Source organism: Loxodonta africana, chromosome 15, assembly GCF_030014295.1.
Source record: "Loxodonta africana isolate mLoxAfr1 chromosome 15, mLoxAfr1.hap2, whole genome shotgun sequence".
NCBI classification, from domain to species: Eukaryota; Metazoa; Chordata; class Mammalia; order Proboscidea; family Elephantidae; genus Loxodonta; species Loxodonta africana.
In genome coordinates, this window is record NC_087356.1 from 29914846 (window position 1) to 29937468 (window position 22623).

General features: G+C 44.5%; 1 protein-coding gene across 1 annotated transcript in view; it reads left to right on the plus strand.

Annotated features, from left to right (window-relative positions):
- Positions 1-22623, plus strand: part of HK2 (hexokinase 2) — a 75693-nt gene that overhangs the window by 18494 nt on the left and 34576 nt on the right. Inside the window, exon 2 of the mRNA XM_003413702.4 lies at positions 5068-5230. Within this exon, the coding sequence (XP_003413750.1) occupies positions 5068-5230 (163 nt within the window). The remainder of the gene's footprint in view (positions 1-5067; positions 5231-22623) is intronic.

Here is a 22623-nt window from a genome sequence, read left to right on the forward strand (position 1 = left end):
CCAAAGGACTCGCTCTGCTCCTAGTACTGCTTTCTTGGTGGTATGAGGTTCCCCAACTCTCTGCTTGCTTCCCTTTCCTTTTTATCTCTTGTAAGATATAAGGTGGTACAGACCACACCCCAGGGAAACTCCCTTTCATTGGATCAGGGATGTGACTTTAGCAAAGGTGTTACATCCCACCCTAATCCTCTTTAACCACAGGCAGAGATTATGATTTATAACACATAGGAAAATCACAAAATGGAGGACAACCACAGATGGCCTAACCAAGTTGACAAGTATTTTCGGGAGACAAAATTCAATCCATTACATTACCCCAAGGCACATTGATTCTTAAGATTCTTTGTATATTTTTTAACCATTGTTCCACTGTCTTGTGTATACTTGGTATCTTCTCAATGACTTTCTCCCATGGCTTTGGGCCTAGCACTCCCTCTTTCTAAACATACTGTGGGTGAAAATTGGCAGGATTCTGAAAAGTGCGTCACTTCCCTTCCAATCCAGGAAAATAGTCTTTGTATGAGTCTGCTCTTTGTTGCTGACTTTCCGTGTCCTCTGGCCACCGTTCACCCTAACACATCTGTACCTGCCGAGGCTGGGTGGACCCCAGCGGTGTGTTTAGGAAGCTGTGTCATTAGGTGATTAACCCTCTCTTCTTTGAGTGCCCTTAATAAACTCTGGGTGGATACAGTGTCATACCTATGTGCCATTCACTCCGGAGTTTTGAGAATTCAAGAGCTCAAAGGTGAAAGGAGGGAAGTTTGGGCCAAAGTGTTATACTTGCATTTTCCACGGATACTCCATACCCTTTCTTCTAGTTTTCTCATGTGATAGAGAGGAAACGAAGGTCCTGGGGTCACCCAAGAAACCACAGAGCAGGGAGTGCTGTTCCACACTAAAGGGGCCCAGGACAGGTAAGGATGGTGGTTCTGAAGACCTGGCTTTAGAGCCAGACCAGCCTTGGTTTGAATCCAAACTCTGCCCCTCACAATCCTGATACAAAAGTGTTACAAAGTGATAGTGGGGATCAAGTCAGCAAAGCACACAGGACGGGGTCTAGCAGGTAGGAGATGCTTAATAAATGTTTGTCTGTGGTAACGATCATTGTTTTTGTCTGTCCTCGAACACTCGAAAATGATTATTATCTATCAGTCAAAGGGCTACATGACTTCAGTAAAGGGTGACCATGTAACTTGGTAGATTTTTTAAGGGTTTAATACCTACAGAGAAAGGATGAGAAGTATCACCCAGATTTCCAACAAGCCTTGTAGAGTTTAAACATTGAAGATAGATTAAGAATGGCCTCTGTAGAACTGCGGTCACTTGTCTGCCTATGTGGCCTCATGCTCCAGGAAGGTGTAGTAGAGCCTCCTAACAAGGCAATGAAGGCTCTACTCATCTGTGCAGGAACTCTGCTGCCCCTTGCAAACACCCACATCTATCTGTGGAATGGAGTGGCAACAAGGCTCTTTGGCCCTCTTCTTCTCCCTTTGGAAAAATAGTTAGGTGGGGGCCTCATATGGGACATTGCATGACAATGTCCAGAGACATGACTGCTGCCTCCGCTGACCTCTGGCCAGTCAGCTCCATGGGTCATGCTCTCCGCTGTCTACCCTTCATGTTTGTGTCAGGGTAAGACCGGAGTAGAAGGTGGCCTTCTAATAGGCCATGGCCAGCCTGAATGCACCGCAAGGCCATTGGCCTGTGTAGAACCTGCTGCCATCTGCCTAGCTGAGTGGATGAGAGAGCACAGATGAGCCAGACCACTCAGTGCAATCCCAGCTTGGCCCTTTGCGTCTGTGTGACTTTGGGCAAGTTGAAGCCACCTTTCTGTAGAACGGGGGTAACAGCACGAGCTACCTCATGGGGCTCTTGTGAGGATTAGGTGACTTAATGTGTGTAAAGCCTTTAGAACAAGGTCTGGCACAGAGCAAGTGCCATGTAAGTGTTTGCTGTTATTCCTGTTGCTCATGGAGGGCATGTGGATTGTTACTGGACATGGCTTGGCATTGGCCTCTGTTCTGGGTGGTCCTGGGCTTTGTACGTTAACGTCGAGATGTGTAAATCATGAGGTAGTATTCCTGGGCTAGCCGAGGTGTCATTGTAGCTGGAGTGGGAGGCCTCCGGGGTTGCTAAAAGTTGCCCTGGGGCTCAGGGGTCACTGGAGACTGCTGGAATTTGTCTCTCACTTCAACAGTAGGGAGGAGGCTTGTCTAATGTAGGGCTAAAGCTGCTCCCTTTTACCCTCTGGGGCCCTGCAGACGTCCTCGTGGGTGAAGAAGCCCGGACATCCTTGGGAGCACCCTGGCTCCCTGGTCTTGTAGGAAGCTGAGGGCAATCACCCAGCTCTGGGTGGAGACTGGGGCCCCGTAGCCCTGCAGGCTGATGCAGACCCTGAAGGGCAGTGGGCTCAAGGCTGTGAGGCACCAGGAGTCTGAAATCAAGCAGAATGAACTGTTGGTTTTTCCTGATTTAAAGGGATGGGCTTAGATAATCTGAGGTAGTTTTTTTTTTTTTTTTTTTTTTTTTATCAGGAGCCCCTGGGCATTACAGTTAACCTGCTCAGCTGCTAACTCAAAAGTTAGTCTGAGTCCACCCAGAGGCACTTCTGAAGAAAGCTTGGCAATCTGCTTTGGAAAAGTCAGCCATGGAAAACCCTGTGGAGCACAGTTCTACTCTGACACACACGGGGTCACCATGAGCTGGTCCTGGCTTGACAGCAACTGGTAGTTAGCTTTTTGTTAAATGCTAGCAACAGGAAGCTCTGGGAAATCCTCATTTCTGCTAATTCCAAATCAAACATGACAAGCTGGTCTCTCCCCCAGGGCCTGTGCAGCAGGAGGAAATTGCCCCGCTTACCATTCTCTGCTACTACTCTGTCCTTCTTCAGTCCATGCGCGGATTATGTCTGTTGGTACTGTTGTAGAAATTGAACCTGTGGCATTTGTGGGAAGGGGCAGGCTGATTTCACCAGACTCTCCTCTGCCTTGCTTACAGCTGGTTTAGCATTTTTATCCAGACTGCGATCTTTCAACTTTTGGGATCTTAGGAGAATGATACAAGATTAGCACTGGCCAAGATCTTTGAAATGATCTCAAGAAGGCCACACTCATTGTTTTACAGCAGAGGAAACAGCTCCAAAGAGAAGGATTGGCCCCAGATCCTAGAGGGTGTTAGAACAAAACCTGAAAGAAGGACTTGAGTAATAGGACTTTCCTATTTTTTTGTCACAAGGGAGGGCACTGGGTTTGTTCTCTTCTTAAAGGATTAAACACCTTTTCCTGTTCCTCTGGAAATTTTAAGCTACAGGTTTAGTTTAAAAAAAAATTCAAGAAGTCTTGGCAGAAATGCTCGAAAATATAGTATACTATAATACGAATGGTTTGGGAGAGCTAGTTATAAAATTTTGTGCCCCTTTGTCAGAGTTGGCCAGAGGACAGGCGGGCATTGATTTGTTTCCTGCAGGATAGCACTGGTAATGGGCAAGCTCTATCTACCCTCTGGCATCCTGAAGTCTCAGAGCTGGGAAGAGCAGTGTCCATTCCAGTCCCTCAGTTTGCAGGTGAGACTGGGAGGACCCCAGGGCCCACACTTTGAGGCATAGTGCAGACCTGGACTGAAGGCGTCTGGTTCCTTCTACCCCTGCCCCACTGCTGGCCAGCAGCCTCTCCTGTCACCAACCAAAACCATGTTTAACCCTTGCCATGGAGTCAATTTTCACTCACGGTGACCCCACGTGTTACACAGTAGCACTGTTCCATAGGGTTTTCTTGCCAGTGGTCTTTATGGAAGTAGTTCATCAGGACTTTCTTCTGTAGTGCCGCTGGATGGGCTTGAACTGCCAACCTTTAGGTTAGTAGTCGAGTGCAATCTGTGTGCACCACCCAGAGACCTTCTGTTGCAGATGCCACTGGTGAAAACAGTGATATTGTGGAAACTTGTGTGCCTCCTTTTGATGGGTTTCTATCAGACATTTTCCTAATAGTAGAAAACTGGGAATATTCATGGCCAAAGCAGATGGGAGCTCCCAAGAAGGAAACTGTCTGAGAGGTGCTCTTGATGCTTCTTCTTGTGTTAAATCTGGGAAAAGCTCATCTCTGAGGATAGCAGAGGCTGTGTTATCATTTATATAGAGCTATGTTATGTGTCAGGCACTATACTAGGCTCCAGAATTACAAGATTGAACAAATAGACATGGTTCTTGCTCTTGGTGCTTATGGTTCATGGGAGAGATAAATTCTAATAAATATATATTTCCAAATTGTGGGTGATGGGGAGGGAAGAGCCTGGGGTCTTAGGGAAGGTCAGAGAAGGCCTCTGTGGAGAGAGACCTGAAGGCCTGGTAGGAGATCAGCAGATGAAGAGCAGGGTCAGGGGCTGTAGGACATGTGTGCGTGGGTTCTGAGAAAGACGAGTTGGGTGAGTTAGAAGTGAAGGAAAGACAGAATCTGCATGAGAAGCACAGAGCCACACATGGAGAAGGAAGAGGTACGTAAAGGCCAGATCATGGAGCACCTTGGGAAGTTTCTGAGTTTTGCTTTCATGGGAAGCTGTTGAGGGTTTAAAGCAGGAGAAAGCAGGGTCTGGCTGTGGGTAGAAAATGGATGGAAGAGGTTAAAAGTAAAATTGGAGATTGTGTAAGTACAAACAGGAGGGGATGGCTGCTTGGCCTAGGGTGAGGGATGAAAGAACTGACATGACTGGCCACGGGAGGTGGGGGAGCAAGAGGTGAAGGTTAGTAATGAACCCTGGCTCCAGGAATCGCATCACAGGCGTTTAGACCCGACCTGTCTGCAAGAACTCTGCTCTTCCTTAGTATGCTTTTCCCTTGGTCTTTATTGTTTTCTATCCCCCTGTTTTCTCAAGCCAGGAATAAAATAAATCCTATTTTCATTTTTTGCTTTTAAAAGAGAAAATCTTGTCATAGATTCCTATTAAGTGGTCTTTAATAAACTGTATTAAATAGATTTTATTCTTTTGCAGGGCATAGTGATGTTCCATGATACAGGCCTGTATCATAATTTATTTAACCGACATGTCTCTACTCCTGTTTTCCCCTTCTTTCAGGTCGACCAGTATCTCTACCACATGCGACTCTCTGATGAGACCCTTCAGGAGATCTCTAAGCGGTTCCGCAAGGAGATGGAGAAAGGGCTTGGAGCTACTACCCACCCCACTGCTTCAGTGAAAATGCTGCCCACCTTTGTGAGGTCTACTCCAGATGGGACAGGTACTGCACCTGTTGGAGTGGCTCTGGGTGCTCCATTTCTGGAGGGTGGCCTGGGTGGCTTTGCTCTGGGACCCAAAGAACCGTGTGTCAGTGAAGGTACTTTGGGTTCAAGCTTCAGGAACCAACCCTGGCTAATGTAAGCATACGGGGAATTAAATAGAAGGACGTGGGGTGACTGGAAGCCTGGAAAGCTTTGGAGGCCAAGGTAGAATTACCTTTCTGTTGATCCCACCAGGGCACTGCTGCTGGGCACATGCCTCCCAGCCATTTGCTTTCCATCCACGTGCTGAGAAAGGCTACTTGGCTCAGCTTGGGAGGGTGGGGTGCTTTGATTTTATAGTCCACTGAGACTGTACACAGTGCTGGAGATGAGCTACACTAAACACACCTTAAGATGGTCACAGCCACAGGCAGTGGCAGTCGCTCACCGGCCCACTGTACGTGTACCTCATCCAATTGGTACATCCTGTAGGCGTGCCAGAGAAACAGGGCAGTCAGATTGTCCCAGATTATTCCTTGAACCTCATGAAAAAAGGAATACTAGAAGTTCACATAAACTTGGGAAAATGTAAAGCACCACAGTGTGTATTGGAGCATTAAAGGCTCTGAAGCCTTCCAGTAAAGAACTTGTTAAACTCCATTTAATTCATACTTCATGCCACATGGCCCAGCAATTAATTTAATCAAATTAGAGAAAAGGGTGATGGTAGAGATTAAAGTTAGAAAGGTAGGTTAGGGCTAGATCACAGAAGGCCTTGAATGCAAGCTTAAAACTTTTGGTCTTTCTTCAGTAGGCATTGGGAAGTAATGGAAAGTTTTTGAGGGTGTGAGCAGAGCTATCTTGGGTAACAAACATCATCAACTATCGTGGGTAACATACCTCAGCAACAGCATATGAGGAGTAGAGACAGGGAGCAATGGGAGGCTGGTATAGCATGGGACATGGCCCCTGGTGGGTGCGATGGACAAGGAAGACAGAGGATTCAAAGGTGATGCTGAGATGTCAGGTCCAGCCACCTGGAGGTGGAGACATTACTAGAGAAAGAGATGGAACTAAGTTATATCAGATCTTTCACATAGCTTGTTTCATTAAATCCCCACAATAACCGTTCATTTTAGAGATGAGGCACCTGTAGGGGCTATGAGGGATGAGGGGTGTGGCATAGGCACTTGCATCTAGTGGTGGAAAGAGCCCAAGGGGCAGCTGTCAGGACAGTGGGAGGACCAGGAAACACAGAGTCCCAGAACCTGAGAGAGAAGATAGCTCTAAGAAGCTGGTGGTCACTAGTGAGGCATCTGCAAAGAGGTCATGGGGATGGGACTGGAGCAGGGCAGTTACAAATTTTGTACACGTGCCCACATGCCTTCACTATTTCCACAACATCTGTGTCCTTGAGGCTTACCTGCTTGAGAGCTTCTAGGGGCGGGGAGACCTGTCTTGTTAACAGACTGTATGATTCCTAAAATAAGTATGTGCTTGTTGAAGCCTTGGGACACAGTGTGGACCCAGAGCTGAGGGTGCGGTCACCTTTTTCTGGATTGTTCTGTGTGTGTGTATCTTAGCCCTTCGAAGAGCCTTGAGGTGAGGGGCCTCAGTTCTTGCATTATCCCTCTTGACGACCTTAAGATTGGCACATTTAGTGTACCTACCACTCCCTCTGACTGATAAACACACCTCTTTCTATTGTTTGGATTAGACTTTCTGATAAAATTACTAGCCCTTTAAGGCCAGAGGCTTTGTCTTATTTCCCATAGCACTAGCACCAATCAGGTTCCCTAACAGGACTGTTCTGAGTGCCTAGATGTATTAAATCGTTTCCTTTTCACAAAACCTCTTAAAATAGTTAACATTTTATCTACAATTTTTAGATGAGGATTTGAGGCCTGGGTGGTCAAATAATTTGCCCAAGGTCACCCAGCTAACGAGAAGTAGAGTCAGGATTTGAACAGGATATGCCAAAGTTCAGGCATGAGGTCTACACCTGACCCATTACTTGTGTGCACGTGAGTGTGTGCACTCAGCAGTGGGGCTCACAGCACATACTCATTTACATTTTGAAACAGGGTTGGGGTTGGGTATTTACATCTGTACTGTAGGCAGCTGGATACGTTCGTTGAAGAGAACTAAGTATGGGACAAGCTTATTTTATTCTCGTTTCCTTGCCGGCATTGGCAGCACAGAGACCTCTCGCTGCCTCTTGAGGTTTGCATGGCTTGCTGCACTGCCTGGTTAGTCGAGTCTCCTCTGACCTTAGGCTGGAATCCTGGGAGCCTGTCTTCTTCCCACCCCACCGCACCTTGGAGCAAGCAAGTACACTTTTGCTCTCCATAAACGTTAAGTTGGCCTGGACTGAGGGCAGGGAACCAGAGGCTGACTCCTGCAGCCTTTTGGGGTGGGAGGGTCTGGAGCAAGATTTGTTTGCCCGACTTCCTTTCTGTGCAGAAACTGGAGGTTTTCGACAGCTTTTGTGATACCCGGATTACTTCTTTATAACGTCAAATTGTACAGTGTAAGTGAAGACAGTGTGTGGAAGGAGTACTGTGTATCGGAATGTTTTATTCACTTAAGCAAAGCAAGTACAGCTGGGAGTAGTAGGGGAAACCAGCACCCAGCCCCCCTCGTGCCTCATGTGCTGGGGGGCCAAATGAGCTGGCCTTTGTCAAAGAAGGGTTTGATCCAGCAGTTCTGGTCTATTTTGTGCTTGTACTAGAACTAGTCTGCTAGCATATTTACACACACAAAAAGTTCTTTGAAATACTGTAATGGGGGAATAAAAAATGCTTAATATCCATTAGCCGGGTACTGGTCAGTTAATATTCACATGATATAGTCTTCTGCAACCCACTATAAAGCATGAGATAGACTATCTGGAGTATGATCTCATTTTGTAAAAACAGATGTACACACACACATTCATACTATGCTGGGAATGACAAATTGAAGAGGAATGGTGTCTCATTCATTGCCAAAAAGAACATTTCAGGACCTATCTGTTAATCTCTTACTGTGCCTAATTTATAAATTAAACTTTGTCATAGGTATGCATATATTAGAAAAAACATAGCATATATAGAGTACAGTGCTGTCAGAATAATATCCATACATTTATAAGGAAGAGCAGTTAATATGACTACAGTAGTATTCCCCTTTCCTTCCCTCCCTTATCCACGGGGAAACGCTCCAACACTCGAAGTGGATGCCTGAAGCTGCGGATAGTACTGAACTCTATATATGCTATGTTTTTTCCAATATGTACGTACATACCTATGATAAAGTTTAATTTATAAATTAGGCACAGTAAGAGATTAACAATAACTAATAATAAAATATTATTAATATAGAACAATTATAACAATATACTGTAATAAACGTTACATGAATATAGATCTTAGCAACCTCAGCATACGATTTTTTTTTCCTACCCTTACAAGTCAAGAACTTTCACCTTTTCATTTAAAGGAAGCACTTTACAACTTCTTTTTGGCATATATGAATTGCCTGCATCAATACTCTTGCCTTTGGGGCCGTTATTAAGTAAAATAAGGGTTACTTGAACACAAATGCTGCAATACTACCACAGTTGATCGGATAAACTGAGATGGCTGCTAAGTGACTAACGGAAGGGTAGTTTATGCATGGATAAGCCTGACAAAGGGAAGATTCGTGTCTCGGGTGAGACGTTGAGAGATTCCATCACAATACTCAGAATGGTGTGCAATTTAAAACTTAATGAGTTGTTTATTTCTGCTATTTTCCATTTAATATTTTCAGACTGCAGTTGACAGTGGGTAACTGAAACCGTGGAAATGGGGGGACTATTGTATTATTCAAATTGAACACACCAACCTAATGCCAAAGATGAAGAAAATGAAGATTTTTACCAACTTCCGCAGTCTGAAATTGATCAAACATGCAGCCAGGATTCATTGATAATTACTGGTGATTGGAATGAGAAGGAGCCCTGGTTAAAAACTTGGCAGCTAACAAAAAGGTTGGCAGTTCGAATCCATCAAATGCTACTTGGAAGCCCTATGGGACACTGCTACTCTGTCCTATAGGATCACTATGAGTTGGAATCGACTGGATGGTAACAGGTTTGGTGGAATGAGAAAGTTGGAAACAAAGAAGAAAGATCGGTAGTTGGAAAATATTGCCTTGATGATAAAAATGACACTGGAGATTGCATGGAAACCCTGGTGGTGTAGTGGTTAAGTGCTACGGCTGCTAACCAAAGGGTTGGCAGTTTGGATCTGCCAGGCGCTCCTTGGAAACTCTATGGTGCAGTTCTACTCTGTCCTATAGGGTCGCTATGAGTTGGAATCGACTCGATGGCACTGAGTTTGGAGATTGCATGATAAATTTTGCAAGACTATCAACTTATTCATTGCAGGTACCTTTTTTCAAGAACATAAAAGTAACCTATACACATGAACCTGGCTGGATGGAATACACAGGAATCAACTTGACTATATCTGTGGAAAGAGACTATGGAGAAACTCAATATCATCAGTCAGGACAAGGCCAGGGGTCAGCTATGAACAGGTCATCAGTTGCTCATATGCAAGTTCAAGTTGAAGCTGAAGAAAATTAAAACAAGTCCATAAGAGCCAAAATATGACCCTAAGTAAATCCCACCTGAATTTAGAGACCGTCTCAAGAATAGTTTTGACACACTGAACATTAATACCCGAAGACCAGATGAGTTGTGGGATGATATCAAGGACATCATACATGAAGAAAGATAAGGTCATTAAAGACAAGAAAAAAAGAAAAGACCAAAATTGATGTCAGAAGAGACTCTGAAACTTGCTCTTGAACATAAAACAGCTAAAGCCAATGAAAGTAGTGATGAATTAAAGGAGCTGAACAGAAGATTTCAAAGGGTGACTTGAGAAGACAAAGAAATATTATAATGAAATGTGCAAAGACCTGGAGTTAGAAAACCAGAAGGAAAGAACGCACTCAGCATTTCTCAAGCTGAAAGAACCAGAGAAAAAATTCAAGCCTTGGGTTGCAATATCGAGGGATTCTGTGGACAAAGTATTGAACGACGCAAGAAGCATCAAAAGAAGATGGAAGGAATATACAGAGTCACTATGCCAAAAAGAATTGGTTGATGTTCAGCCATTTTAGGAGGTAGCATATGATCAAGAACCAATGGTACCGATGGAAGAAGATGCACTGAAGGCATTGGTGAAAAACAAGGCTCCAGGAATTGATGTAAATGTGGACCTCTCCAGATGGAACACACAGGAATCAAATCAACTACATCTGTGGAAAGAGATGATGGAGAAGCTCAATATCATCAGTCAGAACAAGGTGAGGGCCGACTGCAGAACAAACCTTCAGTTGCTCATATGCAATTTCAAGTTGAAGCTGAAGATAATTAGAACAAGTCTACGAGAGCCAAAGTACGACCTTGAGTATGTTCCACCTGAACTTAGAGACAATCTCAAGAATAGATTTGATGTGCTGAACGCTAATGACTGAAGACCAGACGAGTTGTGGAATGCCATCAAGGACATCTTACTTGAAGAAAGCAAGAGGCCATTAAGAAGACAGGAAAGAAAGAAGAGACCAAAATGGATGTCTGAAGAGACTCTGAAACTTGCTCTTGAACATCAAGTAGCTAAAGCAAATGGAAGAAATGATGAAAAGAGCTGAACAGAATATTTTGAAGGTCAGCTCGAGTAGACAGAGCATTATGATGACATGTTCAAAGACCTGGAGTTAGAAAACCAAAGGGGAAGAACGCGCTAGACATTTCTCGAGCTGAAAGAACTGAAGAAAAAATTCCAGCCTCAAGTTGTAGTCTTGAAGGATTCTATGGGCAAAACATTAAACAATGCAGGAAGCATCAAAAAAAGATGGGAGGAATACATAGAGTCACTTTACCAAAAAGAATTGGTCGGCGTTCAACCATTTCAGGAGGTAGCATATGATCAGGAACCGAAGTGCTGACAGAAGAGGTCCAAGCTGCACTGAAGGCATTGGTGAGAAACAAGGCTTCAGGAACTGAAGCGATACCAATTGAGATATTTCTACAGAAGGAGGCAGGGCTGGAAGTGCTCACTCGTCTATGCCAAGAAATTTGGAAGACAGCTACCTAGCCAACCCACTGGAAGAGATCCATATTTATGCCTTTCCCAAAGGAAGGTGTTCCAATAGAATGTGGAAAAAATCAAATAATATCATTAATATCACACACTCAAGTAAAATTTTGTTGAAGATCATTCAGAAGCAGCTGCAGCAGTATATCGGCAGGCAATTGCCAGAAATTCAAGCCAGATTCAGAAGGGAATGTGGAACGAATGATATTGCTGATGTCAGATGGATCCTGGCTGAAAGCAGAGAATACCAGAAAGATGTTTACCTGTGTTTTATTGACAATGCAAAGGCATTTGACTGTGTGGATCATAACAAATTATGGATGACATTGCCAAGAATGTGAATTCCAGAACACTTAATTTTGCTCATGCAGAACCTGTACATAGACCAAGAGGCAGTCATTCGAACAGGACAAGGGGATACTGCATGTTTTAAAATCAGGAAAGATGTGCGTCGGGGTTGTATACTTTCACCATACTTACTCTATATCCTGAGCAAATAATCGGAGACACTGGACTATATGAAGAAGAACGGGGCATCAGGACTGGAGGAAGACTTATTAACAATCTGCAATACGGACACAACCTTGTTTGCTGAAAGCAAAGAGGACTTGAACCACTTCAACGACTACAGCCTTCAGTATGGATTACACCGCAATATAAAGAAAATGAAAATTCTCACAACTGAACCAAAAAGCAACATCATAATAAACAGAAAAAATAATACAAATTTGTAAAAGATTTAATTTTACTTGAATCCACAATCAATGCCCAAGGAAGCCAAGAAATCAAATGACATAATTGCTTTGGGCAAAGCTGCTGCAGAAGACCTCTTTAAAGTATTAAAAAAGCAAAGATGTCACCTTGGGGACTAAGGTGGGTCTGACCCACCCTATTTTCAGTCGCCTCATACGCATGCAAAAGCTGGACGATGAATAAGGAATACTGAAAAAGAATTGATGCCTTTGAATTTTGGTGTTGGTTAAGACTGCCAGAAAAACAAATAAAAATCTCTCTTGGAAGAAGTGCAGCCAGAATGCTCATTAGAAGCAGGATAGTGAGACTTCGTCTCGCTTACTTTGGTCATCATGTTGTCTGTTGTTCACGTTGAAGTCAGGATTTGAACCCAGCTCTGCCTGCCTCAGCTACTACCCAGTATTGAAACCGGGTCATGTTTTAATCCTTTGAAGAGTGATTTCTCATCTATGGGGCTAATGCAACACCCCTCTGTGACTGGCGCATATTTGGAGCTTGAGAAACATTTCCTTAGTAAATGAGGCAGCATAGCGCGTTCTGACAGTGCTCTGGGGGGCTCTGGGAGAAATTACGAGGGTTTATGTGCTCCAGGCCCCTCCTTTCAATGGAGCAGCTCCAGTTTTCTCTATTTCTATATTTTGGCATTTGGCATACCAGTTTTATTGGGGAAAAACATCCCATTGCAGAAAATGATTTGAAACCTAGTGCTGTAGAAGATCAGATCACTCCATTCCTTGACTATGCCAGACACAGCATTAACTGACTGTGTGATTTCTCTGATAACATGGAGTTGCTTCTTAATTGCTGAACTATTGAGTAGAGACAGGTGTTGCATTGCAGTGCAGTAGCTGAGCTTCTAGAGCTTAAAAAGGGGCTGTTAGCCTCAGTAGTGACTGAGGTAGCTCCAGGTGCATGGGAAATACATGCCTTAAGGAACCTGTGTCAGTCAAAGGTAGTTTTACTAGATTTACCTCTCAGGACCTGGCTGGAGATTTATCTTTTTAATTCTGATATATGTATTATAACCAGTTGCCATTCTGACTCATGGCGACCCATGTATGTTAGTTTAGAACTATGTTCCATAGTGTTTTGAATAGCTGGTTTTTTGGAAGTAGAGTGCCAGCCCTTTCTTCTAAGTCATCTCTGAGTGGACTCAAACCTGCAACCTTTTGGTTAGCAGCTGAGCACGTTAACTATTTGCACCACCCAGGGACGTGCTCTCACTATATATAGTGAGAAAGAGCAAAAGAGAAAACCTGTTGCATTTGAGTCAATTCCGACTCATAGCGACCCTATAGGACAGAGTAGAACTGCCCCATGGGGTTTCCAAGGAGCAGCTGGTAGATTTGAACTGCCAACCTTTTGGTTAGCAGCTGAGCTCTTAACTATTGCACCACTAGTATATATGTATTATGTATATACACACACACATACATATATATAATATTATAGAGAGAAAGAGGGAGCACATACATCTATATATACACAGAGAGAAGGTGTGGGTGTGTATATATATATGTATGGAGAGGGAGGGGGGAAAGAAAGAATGCCATGTACATACAATACATACCTAAGTGTGTATGCTCTAAAGAAGTACAGAGCACAGTGTGGTGTGCTAGCAGGCACTTGAAAACTAAAGGATAAATAAAGTGCCCCCAACCTCAGAGCCACTCTAAGAAGGAAGATTGGACTGTTCAATGTAGTCACCTGAGGCCACTGGAAATGGCCTCTGCTACTGTAGGGCAGGTAGATGCAGGTCCCTTTAGGTACACTGAATTATTATAGGGCCAATTCAAGAACACCTTTTGAAACTATGGAAGTGTGTCTTTGACCTCCCTCAAAGCTCAAATCTTCCATTGGATTGGATGACAGGAAGGGCTGAAGGATTTAGTATGGCCCTTGGGTGACCAACCATCTTAATTGCCTGGGACTCTACCTCAGTTTTCAGTTGCCTCATATACATGTGAAAGCTGGACAATGAATAAAGAAGACTGAATAAGAACTGGTGTCTTTGAATTATGGTGCTGATGAAGATTTTTGAATATACCACGGACTGTCAGGAGAATGAACAAATCTGTCTTGAAGGATGTGTAGTCAGAATGCTCCTTAGAAGCAAGGATGGCAAGACTTCATCTCACATACTTTGAACGTGTTGTCAGGAGGGACCAGTCCCTGGAGAAGGACATCATGCTTGGTGAAGTAGGGAGTTGTCAAAAAAGAGGAAGATCCTCAACAAGATGGATTGACGCGGTGGCTGCACCAATGGGCTCATGCATAACAATTATGAGGATGGTGCAGGTCCAGGTAATGTTTCGTTCTGTTGTACATAGGGTCACTATGAGTCGGAACCAACTCAACGGCACCTAACAACAGCTCCCAGTTTTAGCTCTGAAAGTCCCATGTCATGGGAAACCTCTCAGTCCTGGACAAACTGTGGTCACCCTGCATGGCCCTGGAACCTAGCTCTCTGCTCTATTCCTATGCTGCCATCTGAATTCAAGCCCTCGCCACTGCTCAGTGTTCTGTCACAGCAGCCTCCTAACAGGCCCCGTCGCTCTAGACCCATCCTCCACTGTCCTGCTGGAGCCCTTTTGGAATCACAAATCTGACCTCCTGCTTAAAGACCAAAGTCCTTGGTGATGGCATTGCTGCATGCTTATAGCCATTGCCACTTGGGAGCCTATGTTGCAGCCACTTTGGAGCTGCCATTTCCCAAGCATGCCATGAACTTTCACACCTCCGTGTGTGCCGCCCTTTCTCTGTCTGGCAAATTAAAACTCTTCCTGAGACGCCTTCCTCATCTGAGCAGAGGTAATCACTCCTTCCGTTACACTCCTATTATGGTACTTGCCACCGTGCATCTGACTGTTCCCTTTCTCCCTCTCTGTCAAGGTCAGGGACCAGACTAGTCGCAGCACCAAGTACCTAGGAAGCTTTTAGTAACTGTCCCCAAGGCTCAGGATTGAAATAACTCACTGTGGATTGGAAAGTACTTTGGTTTCAGGCCCCAGAATGTGGATTCAGTTTTTGACTCTTGGAAAAGTGATTTTCAAATTCTTATTTATAACTTTAAATTATATGAAATTGTATTAGAGTCCCATACATAAGACAAAAGTAGGGAAAATAGTTAAAATGGAGGCAAGGGTGCCTTAATTGGCTTCCCTCCCCCACCTCCGCTAAATGTGAACCTTCTCACCTTCAAGGATCTGCAGAGTTCTGGGCACACCGTGTCAGGTCCACTTCTTTAAACAAAGGGGCCTGGAGCTTAGGGTTCTGAGAAGCCCGTTTAGTGGCCTGAAGCACTGGGGTGAGGGGACTGGGCTGTAGCCCTAGCCTTAACCAGGACACCGCCATTTCTGAACATAAATGCTTTAGAAGAAAGTTGTTGTGTACCATAGAATTGATTCCCACTCATAGTGACCCCATGTGACACGGTGGAACTGCCCCATAGGGTTTTCTTGGCTGTAATCTTTACAGGAGCAGATCGCCAGGTCTTTTCTTCAAGGGAGACACTGCGTGGTTTTGAACCACTCATCTTTCATTTAGCAGCCAAGTGCTTAACCTTTGCACCACCAGGGCTCCTTAGAAGAAGGGTAACTGATCCTTAAAAGTAAATCAAACAAAAAAATGTTTGCGGGTCACTCTTGGAGCACGATTGACGTGCTACTCGAGCACCTAATGAGAGGAACAGATGGCCATCTATTTTAATTGTTGGCAAGTACCTAGTGATTGAAAATAGACCCTGTTGGAATACTCGACTGGCTCTTGCCCCCTGCCCCTCAAAACATACATGGACGTTGTCAGGTGCCATGCCACCTGGTAACACATGATTTTAACAGTGTTGGAGTTGTGACACGTTCAATTACTGATTACTGATGTCACATCAACTCAGTTGACATTGAATATCATGTTCAGGTGCTTATTAGTTAAATGCCATTTTAGTCCTCAGCCTTTCCCTGTGACTGGTGAGCTCCCAGGAGAAATTGAAACCCCTTTATCTTGCTGACCTTATATATATGATAAGAGCTGTTCTGAAAGTGGGCAGAACGGAGGGCCGGGATGGGAAATGAGTCAGAAAGCAAACTCCGCCGCAGGGCACGATTTGAATCATAACTACTGGGCTCTTTGATGGCAGAGGCACTCCTGTCGTCAGCTTCCCTCCTTACCTGTGGGCCAGCACCATTTCTTTGAGTACTTTTTTTTTTTAATAGACTATTTTTTAGAGCAGTTTTAGGTTTACAGAAAATTGAGCAGGAAGTACAGTGGTTCCTATATGCCTCCTCTTTCCCCTATTAACATCTTGGACTTGTGTGGTACATTTATTACCATTGATGAACCAATATCGACACGTTATTATTCACTGAAGGAAGCAGATCACCAGGCCTTTCAGCTACAATGCCGCTGGGTGGGTTTGGCTGCCACCCTTTAGGTTAGCAGTCTAGTGTGAACCGCTTGTGCCACACAGGGACCTGTACAGGCTGGTGATGTATCCATCATTACAGTATTATACAGAATAATTTCATTGCCCTAAAAATGCCCTGTGCTCCACCTATTCACTCCCCTCCCCCTAACCCCAGTGAGTGCCTTTTTTTCTTCCAATAGAGGGATGGTACCTGGTGATCTACTTTAGAAAAATCAGCCATTGAAAACCATATGGAACTCAGTTCTGCTGAAACACATGGGGTTGCCCTGAGTCAGAATCAACTTGATGGCAACTGGTTGGTTGTAGGTTACCTTTCTCTTGTCTGTTTTCAGGGAGGAGTACTTTTAATTGGGAGGACCTACAGTAGAGAGGATTGGAGAGTGTCCAGTAAGACAAGAACAGAGATTTGGTAAAATTATCTGAAATGGCACTAATTTGTAGGCACCAAAAAAAGCCTGCATCAAAAAGGTCTAGTAAGTCATGGGTTCCTCTGGGGAGAAGGGAGTATCATCTTTTGCAGTGATGCTGGCCACCTCACACTCACCCCCAAACTCCTTACTCAAAATGGAAGGTTGGGTCTGAGAGGACTTGGCCATCCAGTAGCCTGGGTGGGGGTGGGGGAATGGGCTAGAGTTACTGCTAATGGTTAGGGCATCTTTGCTTTCTCTTTCTCTGCTTTATGGCTTATTTACTTCCATCCTGGATCCTGCTCCAGCTTATTCTGGGCTTCCAGGAACCAGAGCCATAAAAGCGTGGGTGTGGGACACACGGGGCTTTGGAGTCAGGTGGACTTGGGTTCAAGCCCCAGCTCTCACTTACCCTGCACAAACTTAGCCAAGTGACTCAGCATCTGAGCCACAGCATCACTTCCTCTACCAGCCAGGCCAGCTAGGGGACTGCTCAGCACCTCTGGGTTTTATGCTCTTGACATTGCTAGAGAAGAATTCTTTAGATTCACAGCTTTCCCGTGGGTCTCCTCATTGCTCATTGCAGTAGGAAACTTTGGTAGAGAGCCAGACTTGGACTTGAATCTTGGTTTAAATGACCTGAGCCTTGGTGTCTTCATTTGTAAAATTGGGATTTAATACCTGACAGGGTTGTTGAAGATTAATGAGGTAATGTTTCTGAATAAAATGCCTGTCACTTAACAAAGGTTAGCTTCTCTTCCATTACAGACATCTATCTGCCGGGGCTTCTATCTACTCAATTTCCCTCACACCCGCCTCCATCTTTTGATTGTTTTATTACCACAATAATCCAGATGGGAGTGAGAAAGTCTGAACTCTGGGCTTCATTAAAAAAAAAAAAAAAAAAATCACGTAATAAAATAGAAGATAACTGCAGTGTTTTATTTTTACTTTTTAACCATTTGTTAAAAATTAGGGTAAATATATAAACAGTTAAACATTTGGAGTGCTTTATTTTTGGTCTTTCAAACAAACCTATGGCGAAACTTTGCTTCCTATGTTTTTGTAGTGGTGGCTGCATTTAGGAGGAAGTGGAGAGGGTTAGAAAAAGTAGTGAACTGATGTAATCTGATAAAAAAAAAAAATTTTTTTTTTTTTTTAGTCTTCAAAATTTTTAGGGACGTGGCATAAGACCTAGAAGTCATAAATGTTTTCATTACATAAAAAGTAAACATATCTGCATGGCAAATAACAGGTTTGGTTTGGTTTTTGGTATCCAACTGGCAAAAAAATAATTGCAGATATATAACTGACAAAGCTATTGTTTTTAATATAGAAAGAGGTCTTTTAGATTATGAAGAAAATAATGAGTTTTTTAAAAAGGCGGAAACTATGAATAGATAATTCACAGAATAAAGGGCTAGTAAGCATTTCAAAATACCTAACCTTATATCGGTGGCAGAGTGGTTAAGTTCTACAGCTGCTAACCAAAAGGTCAGCAGTTTAAATCCACCAGGTGCTCCTTGGGAACTCTATGGAGCAGTTCTACTCTGTCCTATTGGGTCATTATAAGTCAGAATCAACTTCATGGCAATGGGTTTGGTTTAACCTTATACCACAGGAGCAGTGGTGGTTCAATGGTAGAATTCTGACCTTCCATGCAGGAGCCCCGAGTTCGATTCCCAGCCAATATACCTCATGCATAGCCACCATCCATCAGTGGAGGCTTGTGTGTTGCTATGATGCTGAACAGGTTTTAGCAGAACTTCCAGACTGAGATGAACTAGGAGCAAGGCCTAGAAATCTACTTCTGAAAATCAGTAAATGAAAACCTTAAGGATCACAATGATCCAATCCCCAACTGATTATGGGGATGGCACAGGACCAGACAGTGCTTCATTCTGTTGCACAGGGATCGCCATGAACCAGGGGCCAACTCGATGGCAGCCAATAGCAAGAACAACCTTGCGCAAATTAAAGAAACCAGGTTAAAAATATGAGATACCACTTTGACCCCTCAGGTTGGCAAAGATTAGTTACTAGATAACAGGGGACACTGGTGAGGTGAAACATGCCTGGTGGCTGGAGTGGAAATTGGTAAGAGCTTTTAGGAAGATGACTTGGCAGTATCTTCCAGATCAAACACACATACCCTCCTGAACCTGCAGTTTGAACTCTTTTCTTGTAAGGGGTCTTGTTACAGTCTCCCCTGCCTTTACCACACAAACGTATCTACAGACCTGCAAGAAATTTTTCATAGTGTTTACTTTTGGGATAATGAGAAGAAGAGAAAAACTTTTGCTTTTTATTTTATCTACTTTTGTACTGCTTGAACTTTTTTGTCAGGTTTTTGTATTTTATTATTTTTAAATAGTTCAGATTGGTTTCCAGAGACAAAAGTATGCTTAGCCATAAGACAAATCTTACCTCTGATGGTTTCCTATGTAAGTTCCACAGTTAGCGCTCAAACGTTTTGTTTCATGAAAGAACCATCAATGAGCAAGTGCAATACAAGATGGTTTCTTAAGAGTTGCCTGAAATGCTAACTGTAATTGCTCAATAGCATGTTCTCTCTAGACCTTACTGGGTCCTCTGCTTGGTGGCTTTGGAAACCTGCTATAGCCATGTTGATTTCCTGTCCTGCCCAGTCTGCCTGTCCCAGGCCTGGAGCTGCATTCCCCCTTTGCGCCCCTCATCGCATGCTCACACGCACTCAGTGATGGGCTTCTGGAATGCCCTAGACGTTCACTGGGGATGTAGGTCCTGAGCCAGGAGTAGGAGTAGGTAGAGTTTAAGGGGCTGAGAACTAAGAAAGGGAATTGCCCAAAAGCAAGGGAATAATAACAACAGAGACAAAGACAAGGGTGTTTTAAAAAGTTACAGCTGCCAGTTATTGATGGCTTACTATGTGGTGTTGGTGAACAATATTGAATATACCATGGGCTGCCAGAGGAATGAACAAATGAAATACAACCAGAGTGCTCCTTAGGAAGTGAGGATAGCAAGACTTCCACTCACTTACTTTGGACACGTCGTCAGGAAAGACCAAAGACTAGAAAAGGACATCATGGTTGGTAAAGAGAGGGTCAGTGAAAATGAAGGAAACCCTCAATGAAATGAATTGACACAATAACCACAACAATGGACTCAAATGTACAGTGATCATGTAGATGGAACAGGAGTGGGCAATATTTATTCTGTTATACATAGGTTGCTGTGAGTCGAGCTGATTCGATGGTAACTAACAATGATAATATACCCATATATTCACATATAACGTTTTCTGTATCTCATGTAAGCCTCACCATTGCTGGGAGAAGTTGGCATTATTAGCTCCATTTTTTTTTTAGAGGTGAGGTAACATGCACAGAGAGGCCTGTGATGTGCCCACAGCCATACAGGTAGTGAAGAGTCCGAACTGTTAAAAACAAGGTCTGCCTACCTGATGCCAAGGTCCAGCTCTTCACTACTGCTCTCTGGGGTCTCTCGTGCATGGTGTGGAAGTGGACACTAGGAGAGGGTCAGTCTACTGCCCTGAGGGGGTCACCTCAGGATTTAGCTCCCGGAGTCACGTGCTGGGCCTGTCTCAGAGGTTCTGGACTCTGGAAGGAATATAGTCCTTGGCTATGGTGGTGGTGGCTATGTATATTTGGAGAGGGGGATGCAGGGAGGAGGGATGCAGAGGAATGTCTGGTCCTGAGGAGTCTGTCAGGAAAGCAAGGGATGACATTCCTTCCTGGGAATGGAATTATTAACCTTTGTTATTTGTGGTTTCCCTTTGGTCTGTCAGAAAATACTGCAAAACCACTGTCCTTGACAGAGCTATGCCCCTCGCAGTGAATCCAGCTGGTGGGCTGGCCCTGGATGGAAACCAATCAGAGAGAGCCCTTTCCCTCAAGGCAGCTTCACCACTCAATCCCCCGTGGCAGCCGATTCAGCGGCTCGTGCACGTTCTGAGCCTCAGAGTGCTGATGCAGGCAGTTCATCTTTGATTTTCCTTTTCATCCCTCATGACAACCATCAGATAGCTTTTCCTAGAATTTAGTTGAGGTCCCACTACCAGAGAAGGCTCAGAACTGGAGTGCCAGGAAAAGCCACCCATGGCCGCGACAGGGCAGAGTCACTCCAGACAGGGTTGGGGTTGCCTTAACTAACTAGTAACTTCAGAGAGTTGTGGGGAGACTCCAGATGCCTGGCAGGGAATGAAAAATACCCCTGATTCTGTCGAGGAGGAATGCGGACGTCCCTGAAGCTGATCCCAATGGCTTTTCTTGGACAGGTTTCTACAGTCTCCCCTGCCGTAATTGATTTTGCTTTTTAGCAGTCAGAGAAGCAACCTTCACCCTGGGCCTGTGGGACTTGGGTGTTTGCTGAGAGCCTGGATGAAAAGTATCTAGTACTTCTGGGTGTGTCCTAAGTTCTGGACAGTGGGCCAGGTGCTTGAAATACGTGATCTAATTTTTTTCCTCACAACAATCCCATGAAGTATAGTGTACCTCTTTTAGAGATGAGGCAGCTGAGGCTCTGAGGCTCAGGAACCTGACAAAGGTACCACAACTAAAAAGTGGCAGGGCTTTGACCTATTTGGGCTCCAGAGCCAATCTCTGTATATCACACCGCCAGACCACTCTCTGGTTGTGTGGAAGCAAGTCTCCACAGAATCTATGTCCTCACCTAGAAAGGTCAGGGTGGTCTGCTGGTTGCTGTCTACCTTAAGTTTCCCCTTTGAAGTCTAGTGACTATGGGTGGTGGTCTCTGTGGGGCGAGTTAGAGCTACTGAGGAGACCTGAGCACAGAATAACTCCTTGTTACTTCATTTCATCAGAGCATTCCACTGACCCTCCGCATCCATTCAGCTTTACCTCAGTGATAGTCTTCCATCGGGAAAGGGGAGTGAGTGTTGGCGAACATGACAATAAGTGAATCCCCCTGAAGATTACCTTATGTTCTTAGAGAAGGTGTGCAGCAGGGTGGCAGAAGACAGGGGGCGACATTACCAGTTGAGGAGGCTCTTGTGGGGTTGGGGCTGCTTCCTCTCTAGCCCTTGCCTGACCAGCCAGCCCACTGCCCTGTTCTAGCCTCGCTAGCCTCGCAGCTTTTTCAGCACTTTCATTCTGTGTCATACAATAGAGCACTTGCCTGTATTTTTGTCTAGAATCTGGATGTCTCCTGTCTGTACCACTGGTTTCTGGGAGGGAAGGAACTGTGGCTTCTTGTGTGCCCTCCTTGTGACACATGAAGATCTTGACCCATTTGTGTCTGTGGTGCTGTTTTGAAGTCTCACTCTTCCTGCCCCTCCAGCTCTGTGGCTGGTTTGAGTGGACCTGCTGAGTGGCCTCTTCTCTTACACACACTTGAGTCAGCATTTTCTCACATTCCAGTAAACCTGAGATCTTTTGGGGGGGCACCTGCTTGGTTTATTTGCTAGACCTCTATATTTATAGCCAGTTGGACCCCATTTCACTCCATCATGTGACGTTTGCACGCTGCATGAGGACATCGCCATCATAGTATATAAACATTGAAAGATAAATTTTGTATAGTGATCACAATTTGGCAGAAGGCCCAGGGGCCCATAGGCTGGGTTGTTCTGTGGTATGAAGCACATAACTGAAGTGTAGAGGCTGGGGGTAGGGCTTGATGCGCCCTGCCAGCTCCATGGGTGTTTGTGGGGCGCCCTTAGGAAACAGCTCCTGTGA